General features: G+C 41.2%; 1 protein-coding gene across 2 annotated transcripts; it reads right to left on the bottom strand.

Annotated features, from left to right (window-relative positions):
• Positions 1-1946: 1946 nt before the first annotated feature.
• Positions 1947-15473, bottom strand: TMEM33 (transmembrane protein 33). Of its 2 annotated transcripts, XM_030563706.1 has the most exons (8): positions 15375-15473; positions 15204-15282; positions 13232-13326; positions 12533-12720; positions 8313-8380; positions 7077-7210; positions 6483-6566; positions 1947-5509 (listed from the first exon to the last, which is right to left on the bottom strand). In XM_030563706.1, the coding sequence occupies exons 2-8, from the start codon at positions 15258-15260 to the stop codon at positions 5380-5382; spliced, it is 756 nt and encodes a 251-aa protein (XP_030419566.1). In that variant the 5' UTR covers positions 15261-15282; positions 15375-15473; the 3' UTR covers positions 1947-5379. The 2 variants fall into 2 exon arrangements, with proteins under 2 accessions (XP_030419566.1, XP_030419567.1); XM_030563707.1 differs by lacking the exons at positions 15204-15282; positions 15375-15473 and adding an exon at positions 15025-15180.
• Positions 15474-17801: the final 2328 nt, after the last annotated feature.

The following is a 17801-nucleotide window of genomic DNA, read 5'->3' as shown; positions in this document are numbered from 1 at the left end:
GTGGAAAGGTGGTTTCAGCAAAGCATGCCCGTGAATGCTGCCAATCACACCCCTGTAGTCCACACTGGAGAAGTGCACAGACAAGCCCTAAATCTCAGGTTTAGGCACCTAAATCTCAGGTTTAGGCTCCACTGTGATCCACAAAACTCCTGCCAAAGACTGTAGGTGCTCTACTCACTTGGCACAGGCATTTTTAGGGTAAAAATTCCCTAGGCACTTATGTTTCTGCTTTTGAGCACACACACTGCTCCCTCACTCTGGGCATTTGGATGCCTATCTCCCGCCTATGCCCCAGAGCAATCCACAAACCAAGGGGAAATACTGTAGGCAGCAGATGAATGTCTAATTCACAAGCAGAGCACAATCCAAACAGTAGGCATGCTCAAAGGCTGCCTACCAGATTGGATCCCATTCAAAATATGGATGATGTGGAGGTGCCTATCATCTAACTTTTAGTCCAGTGCTTAGAGCACTCACTTGGGATGTGGGACACACAGGTTCAATTCCCCTCTCTGCCTGAGAGGAAGCAGGATTTTAACAGAGGTCCAGCACCTCTCACATGGGCGGTGGGTACCATAGGCAGGGGAAGGGTGTGCCTCCCCAAAACAGCTTGGCGTGGCCTTGCCCACACTCCAGCCCCAGGTCCCCTCCTGCCTGCTTCCAGTTCCCTCCCTTCCCAGTGTGGCCAAGAGGCTGGCAGGGGCAGACAGGTTGGGGCTGGTGAGCACAAGACCCAGGGCTGGGGCTGTGCTATGCCGCCTGTCCGTCCGCCTGGCCCTGGGGGCATTAAGACCACACCACCTGCCCAGCACTCCCCAACATAAGGGCTGGGGGCAATCTACTTTGTGGATCTGAGCCTTAATGTATTTTTGGAACTGTAACAGAACTATCATTTCTGTTACTGAGTGGAAGGATGATCCACTTACTGGGCCAAAGCCTGGAACTCAGGAGACCTGGCTTCAATTCCCTGTTCCATCACAGACTTCCTATGGGACCTTGAGCAAGTCACGCAATCTCTTACTTCCTCAGCTGCCCATCTGTAAGAGGAGAATAATACTTCCCTACTTCACAGGGTATTGTGCATTAAAGATTGTGAGACATTCAGATACTACTGTAATGGGGACAATATAAGTACCTAATAAGCAATTATATATAAATATGCATGTTATCACAAAATACCTTTAGCATCTCAAAAACAATGTGAAGTATAGATTTAGGACAGAAATTGAAAAATACATGGTGACTGGAAATAGAATATTCTTAAAGAACAGAATTTAAAATATCTTAATTTATAGTGCTCCCCTTTATACATAGCAGGGTATTTTCTCATTTCTAATGAAGTGACAATATATATATACACTGAAAGTACAAAGAGGAATACAAGTAGAAGGAATCTGGATAGAGATGAGGAGGAAGACAGGTGTGTATAAGACACCTATTATTTTGTTTTTTAAAAAATCTGACATTGCTCATTTCCCAACTGTACGTCAGAGACTTCTCCAAATTAGTCATGTACTTTAGTCTATGTTTATCTAAAGGAGACTGAAAGAAAGGTAATCTGATGTTCCTCAACCAGTTCTCTCCTCTGTATGCAGCCATATGAATTTATTGTGAAAAGCTAAATCATACAAAACTCCATCTGGTTTCAGAAGAGTTACTTAGGTTAGCACAACCTATTTGGTCAGCCTAAAAACCTTTCATTGGAATTAGATGTGATTTTGTTTTGGGTAGTCATGCTGGAACCTGAGTTTCACATGCTAGTTGCAAAACTTCATTCTGATGTCATAGTCATGTGTGACAGGCTCACCTACTCAGTGATATGAAACCTATACTCATCGGTTCAGCATGCAAACTATGATAGCCTTGGCACATGATGTGCATAACTTACAATAGTGAAGGGACAAGGAAGAAGCTGGGGTATTGTTTGTTTGGTTTTTTTAATTTCAACAAAAATTTCCAACCTTGTTTTTGTGATGATGGGAAAACACTGAGTTCATCAGATAATAGGTATTGAGGATTGACAAAGGATCAAGAACGCTTGCTGGAAAGTGTTGGCTTGTAGTTTGCAAGCAAAATGAGGGGTCAAAACTATTCCCACAACTTGGCTGTCCTGTGAGTATTGCAAAGCATTGACGAGCTAGGTTGTTCAAGCTAAGCACAGAACTATATTTGCCGTTTTGTCCAGTCATCTCTCTGTGCTATATGCTAAATCTGGGTAATACTGTGGACAGAGTAATTAGGAAACCTTCTACAAAGCCTGGGGTATTAGTCAAACTAAATCCTAGGTATGGAAAGTTTCGTAATCAGTTTCTCATAGTTTTCTCATAACCAAAGAAACCCCAACAAGTTAAGTAAAACCAAACCAACCCAGTTAAAAGAAAGAATCATACCTTCCTCGGGCCTGCTAGTTCTGCTCTTTCTAGCCATTTCATCTGCTTCAAGTTCTCTATTCATAGCAGACTTACTCACTTATTTACCCAGCTACTCTCCCACGTGTTCAGAGTATGGTACAGGTGCTGTAATAAACAGGCCTAATTGTCCTGTTTTACTCCAGTTTTACATCAGCATAACTCCACTGAAATCAAGTAAGTCACACCCATGTAAAAATGAAGTGGTGAATCAGGCACAATGTCACTAGCAGATGGTCCCCTAGCTGGTTCAGAATCTGACAACAGAAAAACAGTGTGAGATGAAGGTTTCAATGAACTTATGCAAATTAAATGCCAAGGATCTAAAAAAAGCTTACAGCCATGGGGGAGGGATAGCTCAGTGGTTTGAGCATTAGCCTACTAAAACCAGGATTGTGAGCTCAGTCTTTGAGAGGACCCACTTAGAGATCGGGGGCAAAACTGAGGATTGGTCCTACTTTGAACAGGGGGTTGGACTAGATGACCTGAGGTCCCTTTCTGATATTCTATGATTCCACCAATAGAAGATGGTCCCATAAAAGATATTACCTCACCTACCTTGCATCCTGTATTCTGGGACCAATGCAGCTACACGACCACTGCAAAGGTCTTTATGCACCTTTCACTTACTCAAGTGTATATCAGGAGTTATTTCTCTTAAATTAGTGGTCTAAATGAGATAAATCATGCCTCACGTATGTGCATGGCATTTAAGAATGATAAACATGTTAATTTTCCAACAAGGACATTCAACATCCTAGACACAGCATGCTGCCATACAAAGATAGGTAGGCTCAAGAGCAGATTTACATTTACATTTCTGTTCTTTTGGTTACAAGGTTTTGGGTCTAAAAGATGTGATGCTTAAGTACCACAATTTAAATTTAAAAGAAAAACTAACATTTTTCTTGAATGCTGCCCTCCAGGGTTGTGAACACCAGTGCTAACCTTTAAAATCTTGCTTTCTTAGGATAAGTAAAAAGGTGGATCCAAAATAAAAGGTGGATGTAAGAATGTGTCAGGGCTCTGATCTGTGTAGCATTTAGGTTAGATTCAGGTGTGGTAATGGGACTAGGCAGAGAAAAACACACGCACCAAAATTGCACTCTCTGCTCAACTTCAGGACTCATCTCAGAATATTGCAGTTACTTTACAAAGAGGAAATAAACTAGAAAAGCCAACTACTAGCAAACTCTTTTCTAATATTCATTTTATTGCTGTAGAAATTTTAGTTTTATAAAAACACTCAGATCACAGGACACAGACATTGAGGCTGGTTGCAGATCTGAGCAGCTGTACCAGAGTATAGCATGCAGTTGCTTCTGCACAGTTCCATAAATAGCTAATTATGCTCAAAAAGCCAAGGTCAGAGCAATCAAGTAAAATTATTCACATCATTTTTGTCAGTACCTGGAGGTTGAGCAAAAATGTACAATGCATGGCTCCTAACAGAAACTAATGACTGAAAAGTCTAAATTACATCTGCAACATACATAAGGAAATGAGATAATTACAAGGAAATATTTTGACTTAAAGGAGCAAGAGTTTTCCAAATATTTAGTATAAGGTCTGATCTGATCATGCAGTAGTAAAGGACACTGAATTATAAAGAAGCTCAATGAATAAAATTTAACTTCTATGCAACTGAAGTATCAACTGTATACTGTGCCTACTCGCCCAAACATCTTACCCAAATTTTAAGGAAACAGGCTAAATTCAGACAAAATGTAATTCCCAAAAAAAATGAATACCTTTACAATAATGAGGTATGCTGGATGAATGTGTAATCAGCACTCAAGTTCACATGCATTTCTGAAGTCAAGATGTTTAGTAGTGCGATTATAGGAACAGATTGACTTATGCCAAATTTTCTCTACAGTAATTTGTTTCAACAGATGTCTGACCAGGTGCAATCTTTTACGTAAGTTCTCCATGTCAGTGAGGTTCTTAGTAACTGGGGAAAGAATTCCTATAGGACTAGCTACAGATTTTACAATTTATATTTTCTAAAAAGTAGCAATGCCTAAATTGCTGCAGTCTTATTTAGGCACAAAAGCACTTGTATTTGCAATAATTTTTTGCACTATTACATTACACAATGACTTGAGGTGGGTAAGAGTTTAAACACTGCAGCTTCATTTTATACAGAAGCCCACTGGTCAGTGACTTCACTATAGTAACAAAGATATTCATCATATAGAAACACAAGCCCACTGTTCAGAGAGTTTGATATGGTCACATTTTAAGACTTCTCCCAAATGCAGGATGTGAAAGTATGAGGGCATTAGGTGATTTATTGGTGTGTTCACTTTTAAATGACATTAAAAAACAGACTCGCCTCCAAAAAAACTGTCACATCAACCACCACAGTTCATGAGATTTTTAATCCATTTGATTACATCCTAAATGGGCCATGTTTGCATTCATGAACTGACTACGTGAATTTAAACAAATTATGTGTACTGGGTATATTTGGAGTGTGGAAAAGAATACTGTCCAAAATGTACTGCATATGTCCATATGCCAATTGCTATCTGTAACAGACTACAAGTTATGCTGTGGTAACATCTTATAGTAGCTATGCATACAGCTAGGATTGACTAAAATTCTTAAATATATCTCTCTGCTTTCAGTAGGTCTATTTTATGGGGGAAAACCAGGTACAATTCTCTGTTAATGTTTTTTTGTTTGTTTAACATTCTGTATGACTGAGTATTTTTTCCTTAAAATAATTTTGGCTAAGACGCAAACAGATACTTTCACCAATTAGCAATACAGCATAGTAATATTGTCTTGGAAACTTAGGACTTATTTGTGAGACAATGCACTGAATATATCAGAGGGAAATGTATAGACAATTTTATACAAACGAGTGAGATCAGTGTAAAAACTGGAATTTATAACCATTAGCAGAAATGCCAGCAGCTCATAATGTTCACAATATATACATACACACATTTCTGAAAGTTAATTATGCAACTGTTGGTGCCAGTCTGCTTATAAAGGAAATGCTATTGAGGCACAGTCTTCTTACAAAAAGAGGGCATGAAGGCTTCATTATTAGGTGTTCAACAACGATCCTCAGCTCTGTGAAAAGAGTCCTGAAAATTTAAAAAAAAAAAAAAAATCAAATTAGAAATATATTTACATCACAGCTGTGTTGATCACCAGTTATTAAACCTCAAAATAGTCTTCAATTCAATTATTCAAGAATCTTATATTAGACCCAAAGTAGCTAGAAAGCATCTGAGGACAACAAGTGTAATACATATGTGACAGACAAATGTTCAGTGTGGACCCGAGAATTATTGCCCCTGAAATTCTTCAGGTTTTTAATCACTTTTGCAAGCTACTTCAAACTTAAAAGGCAGCCTCAGACAAAAAGGGAACACCATGAAAGAAAGATGATAGTTTTTTGCAAAGGGAGAAAGGTGGTAGTAATGGTGTAGAAGATGCAAGCAACAGAGCAAAGAGACATCAAGAAAGGAAGAGAGACAAGCCCATGTTCTAGAACCCCTTCCTCTCCTCCAGGAAGAAAGACTGCATGGCAACACTCTCACAACAGAAACAATTCAGAATATCCTATAAGTACCAGTGAAATCCCAGTTCATCTCTTCAGGGCACATATAATTAAGCAAATGAATCAAATTAAATGCTGCACTGCTTTAAAGGATTTTTTAAGATGTCAAGGATTGAAATGCTTTCCTGGATTTCTGTTGAAAGACTTCAATAGTAAAATGGAATGATTGATTTCTTGTATTATACTGTACTTTTGATGTTTTGGCTCTCTAGTCTGTGGCCACAAAACTTGTCCTGGAACTGAGGAGCTTCACTTCACAAAAAGTTTATCTAAAAACAGTCGTGAGAAAACTTCTCACAATATATAACTACAATTTAGTGAGGGAGAAGAGCAACCTCCCATATATGGTGCTGTTTGGAAAATGTAATTTTGAATAAGGGTTTTTTTTTAAGCCCAGTTAAATATGAATTACATTTCCAGCATGTAACATTTTAGCATACTATTGTACATAAGTTTTAATACATTATTAATTCTCAAATCAATGTAATGCTTACCGGCAATATGGATTTCTACGGGAGGAATAACGCAGTGTAAGAAATCTATAGTAAATGAAAGGCTGAAGCAAACTCCCTTGGCCACTGAAAGGAAAGGAAAAAGATTGTTCTGAGTTTTGTCATTACAAACTCAATATGTTTTGCAATTAGAAATAAGGCAACTCTATATATTTTATGTATTGAGGACAGTCAGATGATCATGTTTGTTTGAGAATCCAGGTTTGACAACAAAAAGCAATAAGATATCTAGAAACACCAGCATATTCATATCCACTAAGGCTGAAAGTTATAAAATAAAAAGCAACAACTGCATGCTACACCACAATTGAAATTTTAAAAACGAAAGAAATGCAGCATTACTGTTCTCATTAAAATTACCATTTATAAAGTGCTTTATGTGCCCAATTTTCAAGACAAAACACAGAAGTGGATGCAAATGCCTGTGTAAAAGCTAAAATCCCAGCTACCTGCCATGAGCTTTACATAGGCTCCATACCTGTACCCATGTAGAACTAACTGCAAGATTGAGGCTTTGGGTAGGAAATGTTCAAGTATGGAAGTAAATATATTAGAAAATGTTTCTGTAATTCTTACCTAAGAAGCATAAAAACTGTAGCTGGCATCAGGAAAATTTCATTGCAAGCAATAAATTTTAGAATATTTTGTTGATTAGCATTTAGTTTCTCTAAAAGACTTCTCAGGAAAGGCAGACTATTCAAACCTCTTGCCTTTAGAAAGGGAAAACAAAGTTAGAGTCACTTAGGTTGTCCAGTTCCGTTCTTGCTCTAGTTTTAACTCAAACGACTGTCAGCCATACTAATTTCAGCAACTTTTGAGACCCTACCTACTTACTTCAAAACTAATAAGATTCTGGGATCCTCTAAAGGATACTTTAAATATAGGGCTTTTGTAGAAAAGAGAAGCATTGCAGAAAAATACCCCACATTTACATACTTCCCGAACAGTTAATCCCAACATTTTCTATGAAAGGCAAGTAAGCATCTTCCACTTTCCAGCATTATCCATAAGACATATGGAGAAAATATGTGATTTTGGGAAAAGTAAAAATCCAGTTTTACCCTTTTTCTCTTTAGTTACAGATGCCATAGCAATGGCCAATAGCTTTATTCTGATCACTAGAACAAAATACGTACCTGTAGCATATGGAAAATTTAATTTAAAAGAAAAGATTCCAAAGGAGAGTGTGTGTATTATATAAAACAAAACAACATAGTGAGGATTTGGGGCTGAGAAGCAGCTTCTTTAAATATTGTTTTGCTTTCCAACTTTATTTTAAGCACTTTGCTGCTTCACCTACTGAAACAGCACTTGTCTAAGTGCAGCTGGAAGGGGGTCCAGAGGCAACCCACCATAATCTGTTGCAATGCAGTCAGTTATCTCAAGTATTTCTGCATAGTAGGCAAACATGGAAGTCATTTGCTTCCACATGGATAGTAACTGGAGAGAAAAAGAGAGCACAAAGCTTAAATAGGATTAACATATTCTAAAGTACCGGTATTGAAGCAACACAAGCTGGCTAGCAAGATGAGCATCTCAAACTAAGAGGAGACTTGTCTACAAACATTGTGTCTGTGTGTCAGGAGGTTAGACCATCCAACTATATTTATTATGCAAAAATTAAATTGATTGGTTCTCAACTTTACCATATTGTGACCCCACATTGGAATACAAAAGCGTTTCAAGACCACTCTCCCATCTAGCCATAAAGAAAGAAAGGATAATCGCAACCCTTTGAAATGTGTTTACAACCCCTAAATACAAGCCATTTTACGTCAAAAAGTACTGAGCAATATATTGCACCATACTTACATCAATAACTTTCTTTGTATATGTGGCAGCATGAAGCAACGAGAACAGCAGAACCGGGAAAATACTCACTGAAGCAAGCAATAAGGAAAATTATAGGCCAGAAAATATTTTAATACATTTATTCTGTACGATGAATATATGCCAGCATATCTACATAATACAGTTGTTATAGCATGAAGTATAGCATTATCCTTAGCAAGAAGTTTTCAAAATGAGTGACAGCTATTCAGAGCTCAGAGATATGTATGTGTATAGCAGTTCCCTCTGTAGCTGTTTTCTTTTGAAAAAATAACATTAAAGAAGAGGAGTTCGTAATCAGCTAGCAGCCTCTTTTGTGATATTCTGAAACGACTTAACAGACCTAGTTGTAATTGTGAGACAGACATCACACACAGCTGTATTACTGTTGACCCAGACACTTCTTGATGTGTTTGGTTCCATCAAGGATTTTGGGCAAGTCACTTAATCGCCTCTGTCATGGTACAATTCCCCACTCTGAACCTTAGCGTCCAACAGATGGGGTACCAGCATGAATTCCTCTAAGCTCAATTACCAGCTTAGGACCTGTAGCGCTGCCACCAACCAGGAATTCCAGTGCCTGGTACACTCTGGTCCCCCCAAAACCTTGCCCGGGGAACCCCAAGACCCAGACCCTCTGGATCTTAACACAAGGAAAGAAAACCCTTTCCCCCACCGTTGCCTCTCCCAGGCTTCCCCTCCCTGGGTTACCCTGGAAGATCACTGTGATTCAAAACTCCTTGAATCTTTAAACAGAGAGGACAATTCACCTTCCTCCCTCCTTCTCTTTCCCCCTCCCAGACTCTTCCTGAAAGAGAAAGTAATCCTGACACAGAGAGAAATTAGCCTCTCTTTCCCCCTTCCCTCCTTTCTCCCCACCAATTCCCTGGTGAATCCAGACCCAGTCCCCTGGGGTCTCACCAGAATAAAAAAACAATCAGGTTCTTAAACAAGAAAAGCTTTGAATTAAAGAAAGAAAAACCAGTAAAAATTATCTTTGTAAATTTAAAAAAAATGGAATATGTACAGGGTCTTTCAGCTATAGACACTGGGAACACCCTCCCAGCCTAAGTATACAAGTACAAATTAAAATCTTTTCAGCAAAATACCAATTTGAACTCCTTTCAGCCAAATACACATTTGAACTTCTTCCAACCAAATACACATTTGCAAATAAAGAAAACAACCATAAGCTTAACTCGCTTTATCTACCTAGTACTCACTAGTCTGAACTTATAAGAGCCTGTATTGGAGAGATTGGAGAGAAACCTGGTTGCACGTCTGATCCCTCTGAGCCCCCAGAGTGAACAACAACCAAATTCTAACAGCACACACAGAAACTTCCCTCCCTCAAGATTTGAAAGTATCCTGTCTCCTGATTGGTCCTCTGGTCAGGTGACAGCCAGGCTTACTGAACTTGTTAACCCTTTACAGTCAAAGAGATATAAAGTACTTCTGTGCTATTAACTTTTCTTATCTGTTTATGGGCTTGTCTACATCAGAAAGTTGCAGCGCTGGTGAGGGAGTTACAGCGCTGCAACTTAGGAGGTGTACACATCTGCAGGGCACCACCAGCGCTGCAACTCCCTGTTTGCAGCGCTGGCCGTACTCCCGTTTTGTCTCAGGTGTAGAGGATCCAGAGCTGGTGATCCAGCGCTGGTAATCAAGTATAGACACTTACCAGCGCTTTTCTTGACCTCCGTGGAATAAGCAGGTATCCCAGCATCACCGAGGAAGCCTCTGGTAATCAAACTGGTCTCCTTCCCCAGCTTGCTCTCGCGTTCCCCGAACCCCGAGCAAGCAGGTCTCCTTCCCTGAGGTTTGCTGGGTGGTTCTGGGAACGCGAGAGCAAACCGCGGCGAAGCTGGTCTCCTTTCCCGGTTTGCTCTCTTGTTCCCCGAACCCCAAGCAAGCAGGTCTCCTTCCCTGCGGTTTGCAGGGTGGTTCGGGGAACGCGAGAGCAAACCGCGGCGAAGCTGGTCTCCTTTCCCGGTTTGCTCTCTCGTTCCCGAACCCCCGAGCAAGCAGGTCTCCTTCCCTGCGGTTTGCAGGGTAGTTCGGGGAACGCGAGAGCAAACCGCGGCGAAGCTGTTCTCCTTTCCCGGTTTGCTCTCTCGTTCCCCGAACCCCGAGCAAGCAGGTCTCCTTCCCTGCGGTTTGCAGGGTGGTTCGGGGAACGCGAGAGCAAACCGCGGCGAAGCTGGTCTCCTTTCCCGGTTTGCTCTCGCGTTCCCCGAACCCCCCTTGAAGCCGCCCAACAGCGCTGCAGTGTGGCCACATCTAACACCACTTGCAGCGCTGGTTGCTGTAAGTGTGGCCACTCTGCAGTGCTGGCCCTATACAGCTGTACTAATACAGCTGTAACAACCAGCGCTGCAAAATTTTAGATGTAGACATGGCCTATGACAACCTCATACCTTGGCTCTTCATCCGCAAAGTGGGAATAATAAACCTTCCTTCCTTTCACCCTTTCTTGTCTATCTAGATCGTAAACTTTGTCTAGCATAATGTGGTTCTGCTCTCAGCTGAGACCTCGAGGCACTACAGTAACAGAAAAAAAGTTATCAGCCAAAGTCAGCAAATGGAGTTTACATTTTTCTTCCTGAGATGAGTCAATGGAATGAATTTGGGAAGATATCTAGTGCATTGTCACCATAACAAGAAACTTTTTATGACCAACCTTTACAACAGACAGTGAAATGTAACAGGTGTAAGGGGCATAAACTGAATTCCACAAAGCTCTCTTGTTCCTAAGAGTACTTGAGACTGATTACTACTGCCTGGCATCTCTACTCTCTAGAAGAGAACTTGAATGTAGAAGTAAAGCATAATATATTCCAGGGCCACTTTCTGGTATTATGTCATGTCACAGTGTGCGTTCAAAACCTCATTCTGAATCCAAGGTCACAGAACTGCAAATTAAAGTCCTCTGTATAACTGACCAAGTGACTGGCGCTGAAGTGAAGGAAAGGGGGCTTATCTTAGTGTGAACTGACTGCTCAGACTGATGAGTCTGAAGTGTTAACAGAAAATGGACAGTGCACACACAGATTAAAGGTGTTAAAGAAAGTTATTCAAAAGCTAGTCTGTACTGTCAAAGTATCATAATCCTGACGTATACTACTTAATGATCAGGAACTTTTTTCTTCCCCATAAAAAAGTTTACTCCAGTATATACTTGACTCTACGAGCTACTACAGTATTAACTGGCAACAGTGAAAGCATGAAATCCCTAAAGAATGGTTTATAATGCTGTTTTAGACAAAGAATGGCATCACACTTGCTATTAACATACTGTACTTCACAGTCCCCCACCACCACACACACAGCTTCTACCGGTTCAAGATGGCAAAATCAGATGTCTCTGCTGCCAGGCACATCGTAGTACAGTGAAACAATAAATAAAATAGGTAAACCTGAAGAAGGAAGATAACCACTTCCTAAATTCCTGTTGCTTGTCATCAAGCTGAAAGCTACTATTTCAACAGCTAAAATTCTCATTAATACAGTGAAAATAAACTTATCTAAGGAGAAGCCTCAATAGCTCAAATCAATAGTTTAGAAGTGGGGTACCAAATCAGATATAATTCACATCTAGCTCACGGTGGTAGTGACAGATCTTACCATCCAATGACTGTGAGTTTGTTGTATCACTGCCATAGTTCCCAAGTCTCCCCAAGAAAAAACAAAAAAACAAAAAACACAATTGCCTAGAAGTAGAGACTGAAATGTACTTTCACTGTATGAGTGGTCCCTCCAGGTAAGGGCCACATGCCATGTGGGAGAGATTCGCTATATTGACTATCCTTAAGGCTAAGTTTTTGTCACAGATATTTTTAGTAAAAGGCAATAAACAAAAATTCACAGAAGCCCGTGACCTGTCCCTGATTTTCACTAAAGATACCCCTGACAAAATGGGGAGGCGGGTTCGGCACCCACTGCTGCTGGGGCTCTGGGGTCCCCCACTGCTGCAGTGAGAGCTCTAGGGTCTCCCTGCATGTGGGCTGAGCAGCCCGTGACATAATCATAGCCTTAACTATGCTGTATGTTCTATGGATAGCAGCCGCACTTTGGTTTTAAATCAATTTCTCATATCATAATGAAGGCTGCTGTGGAAGAGAATTAAGTGTCACAATCCTCACTCATGGGAGTAATGTTTAAGGTAATAATAACATGTGAAAGAGTACATAGATAAAGGATACTTGTAACAGGATAAGAATTAACGAAGATGAGAGAATACAAAAGGTAGTGGCAGCTGTCCTCCAACAAAGCCTGGGCCAGGAATGCCCTGCTTAGCTGGAAATGTGGTAACCTTTGGTGTAGTCGAAGAGCACTGGTAAGCGCATTTGCTAGCAAGGCACGTTGATAAAAGCTAGCTGCTTCATGCAACCTGTAAATTATCAGAGGAGAGGTTACCATACAAACCATCCTCCCTTGAGGATTGCATCATAACTGCACAATACTTGAAGCTATTTCTACTATTACAGCCAAGACAACGATTAGTATTAATTTGTTTTTTTTTTAAAAAAAGTCTTTTGTATTTACATAACATTGCTGATGTGCATAGCACTCAACATTACAGAACTACTGAAAGCATTATTTCACAGGAATACAGGGGGAAAAAAAAAAAGCAGTCTTCCTAGTCAGTTCCAAGGAAACAGAAAAAGATTTTAAGAACCAAGTTAGATACTTCATTAAAATTATTTTTAAAAACTTACATTCTCAAACTGTTCTGGTGAAGTGCAAGTAAAAGTTAAAACCTAGACAAGCTAAAACAAATAAACTGCACTCATTTCTTTACGACCTGTGTAATCTTGGGGAAATTGAAAGCTTGCATAAGCATAAAATAAAACTTAGTTACTTTGTAACACTCAAACAACTGAAAATAGTACAATACATACCCTAGAAGGGGCAGAACAAATAAAGCTGAACAGTAGACTGTGAACAATCGGGAAAGCCACATTGCTGTGTCCAACTTATTAGTCATCAGAAATTGCTATATTGAAAAGAAAAAACAAACAAAACCCCCACAAGTTGGTGTCTAAACATTTAGTTACATCCAAGCCGGACATTCTTTCCTATTTTCAGTAATGCATAGTTTATCAGGAGACTTTATTTATATGCCAATACGAAATTAGCTGCGACTGGCCTATCAAGTTTATTTTTCTATTTATATTATAACTCAGTATAGAGCCAGTCTTGCAATAAGATCTGATCATATGAATTTCTTAGCCCAACTGACTCTCCCAGGTCTCTGTATGGATACAAGCATCCACTTTCTTGGCTCTGACTGAAGTCTACACTTCCCATCTCTAGGGCCAGGTGCTCAGCCCAGGACTCTAAAGGCAGAAATGAGGGGAAGAACCTCTCTATTCTGAGACCAGTTGGGGATGGTCTACCAGCAGGAGCAGTCTCCTTAGAAGCATTTGACTGAGCAGAGATCGCTGGATCATTGCCATTTTGTGCTCTATCCACACACCTTCCTACCCTAAATGTGCTCAGTGTGCCAAAAGTGCTGGAAACAGGTAGTGTGAAACCAACTTTATGCCACTCATGGATTCCTATACATCAGGGGAAACCCCAAATGCCTCATTTAGGGCAGCCTTCCAGTTGGAAAAGCCTGGGGCAAAGATCTGGCCTGAATACCTCTGAAGAAGTTTGAAGATTAGTTCCCACCTCCATGCACTTGTTTTATTTTGGATATATTGTAGCTTATGCAGATATGAGCTGGGACCAACAACTGTGAAATAAGTATTGACTATTAAAAATTACAGGCGTCTTTATTTTATGATCTGTTCACTTAATTTGTACGTAATGGTTGCAATATACGTGTAACGTGTTTTAATTAAGAGATTTCAAAAAAGCATTTACAATGTGGTCTGTGATAAGAATTGTTTCAATTTCAAATTACACTTTAATTAAGAGTTCATTCAAATTTAGACATTCCCTGCAATGTCATGCACTGAAACAGAGACAGAGTTTATGTGAACCAGAAAGTGAAACTTTCTTATTTTTCCTCTTAAAACTGATTGAAGCTTACAAAATGAACAATTAAAACAAATGGTCAAATTAGATATTCATTTTTCTTTTTCACCAATATGAAGTTTTAATAATACATGTGGTGTGCATATGCGTCATGTGTGCATCTGCTGTCTTTCCTATCAGTGATGTTGCAGGAATGGCAATTTTAAACTATATAAGAGGACATTAACACAATGAGATGGAACAGGGATACTGTAAGAAAGAAGTTGACCCAAAGCCAAGACTAAACAGCTTGTCCACAGTAGGAAATAAAGCATGTTTTTACAACCTTAATGGAGACAGTGCAAGTTATAGTTTTGAACATGTTAGTAAATCAAGGTGAGAGAATTTGAACCTTCACCAACTAACATGTTCAAAACTACAGCTTGCCCTGTCTAGCACAGGATTTTCAAACATGCTGGCTACCACATTTTAAACACCTCCCTAGTCGTTTCTTGGCAGGGACAAGCCCTCACTGACTGGCAGAGGCCTCAGGGATTCTGGTATATTGGAATATGATGGTTATGGAAAGCTTGGAAACAATTAGCAGAACAGCTGGGGAGAGCAAGAGACAGAAGCAGAACAGCCCGAAGAGGGTGGTGGAGGAAGGATGTGCAAGAAAGGGAAATGCTGAGGTTAAGGAATAGGCCCAGCAGCTCAAAGAGAGGCATACTTGAAAGCAGAGAGGGAGTCTTTGTCCGTACAGCGCCGGGCACTGTGGGGCCCTGGGGCACTAGAACCAGTGATACCCCAAGTGGGGGCAGATCTGGGGGGAGAATTCAGCTCGATACTGCAGGGCACGGAAGGGACGGTGCGCCCGCCTGGGACAGGGCAGCCGGGGCCTCTCCTTACCACCGCTCCGCCGCCGGCGCCACCCTGCATGGGCCCGTTCTGCGCTGTATCCGCCATGGCCGGCCGCTCGGGACACGCTCTGCGAGGAGAGAAAAGAGCATGAGCCGGGGATGGAGCCGCACAGCGAAAGAGCCCCAGGGGCCTGGCCCCGCCGCGCCAGGGAGCACCTACCAGGCTGACCCGACACCGAAAACACCCGGCAGCAACGGGGGCGACAACCTGACAGGCGAGGCGGCCCCGACCCGGCTGCAGCAGAGAGTCAATTCCGGGTTCGGCGCTGGGGCATGCTGGGTAACGTAGGCAGCGCCTAAAGAGCCGCCCCCTAGTGCTCTGACGCTAACGGAGCCGCCCCGCCCAGGGGGCTACGCGCTGTGCGCGGTGAGCTAAGGAGCCCTTGCTGGCAGAGGTACGCCTGTAGGGGGCTCTGATGCACGCTGACCTTGTGACCCCCTCCCCCGGGCCCAGAACGTGTCATTGCCCATAACAAGTCAGTGACATCATATTGGGGCCTTCTCTTCACCTCTGTGACCTCGCAGCGATCACCTCTCCCCAGTGACATCACGTTGATAACCTCACCTCCACCCCGTGATATCCCAATGGTCGCCTCACCCCAGTGATGTCACATCAATCACTTCAGCTCTGCAACATGACATCACCACAACTGCTTTACCGCCAACCTGATACCGCATTGATCACTTTGTATCAGTGACATCTCGTCAATCACCTCTCTATCCCGTAACATTGCATCAGTCACCTCACATAACATTACAGTATTGCCTCGCTTCCACCCCAGTGACATCACAGTAATTGCCTCATCCCCATCCAAATGACATCACATCAATCACCTCATCTCCACCCCAGTGACAATATCAGTTTGATCACCTCACCTCCATCCCAGTGATATCACATCAATTCCTTTACCTCAGTGTGGTAACGTCACATCATCTCATGAAGCAGGGTAACACTGTATGATTATATATCTACACAGCATGGTGACATTTGCACCATCTTGCACTGATCTGGTGACAGAGTGAAATCATCTAAGCCCACAACACCTCATGCCACTATGGAAGGATGACATGTAACCTCATGCTGATGCAATGCAGTGACATTATACAATCTCACACCAAAGAAGTGTAATGGTAACATAAAACTTTATACATATACAGTGTGACAGCACTTTGCCTATGTCAGCTTAGCATGGTAGCATTAATGCGTCATTTCATGATAATGTGGTGCAGTGAGAATACTTCATAGATGTGACAGATATGATGCTTTGGAAGCATGGAATATGCAAAGACTATTGCATCAATTTTATAATGTTATCTGGATCTTTATGGGCTGGCTCAATGAGTGAGTTAAAAGATGTTTCCTGTAGGAACTAAAGTCACTGCGGGGATAATTAATTAAAATCCCTAATGCAGGGGAAATAGCATATACTGGATTGTCCTAGTTCAAGAGATGGCAAACAAAGAACTGCACACTATATAAAGAAATAGCCCTGATTTGGGAGAAGGGACACACTCAATCCAGGAGTTGACATAAAACTGTGGCCAAAAGAGACAGGAAAGGTCCTGAAGTACTTTATTATCAGTAAAAAAAAAAGTAATTTTCCCTCTGTTGATACTCACACCTTCTTGTCAACTCTTGGGAATGGGCCACATTGATCCTGATTGAATTGTCCTCATTAGCACTGACCCCCCATTTGGTTAAGCAACTCCCATCTTTTCATCTGCTGTATATTTATACCTGCCTACTGTATTTTTCACTCCATGCATTTGATGAAGTGGGGTATAGCCCACGAAAGCTTATGCCCACATAAATTTGGTAGTCTCTAAGGTGCCACAAGGACTTCTTGTTGTTTTTAATATCAGTGTGCCCATGTGCATATGGATGGTTGCTTGGTAAGCTACACCTGCATATAAACTTTATTGTTTTTACTAAGTTTTTTCTGTAATGCTTTTTTCTGAATAAATACTACAGAAAGCTGGCTGGTGACTGGCTAACCCTGTCATTGCCCCTGAGAGAACAGGACTGCAGTTACGGAGCTAAAGTCAGACCTGCTGAGATAATCACAGTGAAATGCAGGAATCTATAGTCTCAGGCTCAGGTTTGAGGGAGGGAGTCATGGTATTCTGCCTGGAGAAGGCTGACATAGGGCTTAGAACAAAATGTGGGTGCCCTCAAGGATGCCCGATGGGATTAGAGGTGCAGTTACCTTGGGAACCTCAACAATAGCCTCATATCATGCTAACATACTGATGTTATCACATACTTCATACCAGTACAGACAGTGACATGAATTCATAACCTCACACTGATGTGATTCTACAACATTAGTGCATAACTTCACACTGAAATAAGATGAAATAACAGTGTTACTGCATAACATCATGATGTATTCGTGCAGATCAGTAACGTTAGTGCATATCCTCACACTATACTGATACGGCATGACTGTGTTGTCAGATAACCTCCCTGATGCAGCCCAACATGACTGTATTTTCCCATAAACTCATGATGTGTCCATGCAACATGATGTTATTTATTTAAATTTTGAATAAATAATAAATACCTATCCAAGACTGTACGCACTGT

This window comes from Gopherus evgoodei, chromosome 5 (assembly GCF_007399415.2).
Source record: "Gopherus evgoodei ecotype Sinaloan lineage chromosome 5, rGopEvg1_v1.p, whole genome shotgun sequence".
NCBI classification, from domain to species: domain Eukaryota; kingdom Metazoa; phylum Chordata; order Testudines; family Testudinidae; genus Gopherus; species Gopherus evgoodei.
Note: the sequence above shows the minus strand (reverse complement) of the source record. Positions and strands in the feature narration are given on the sequence as shown.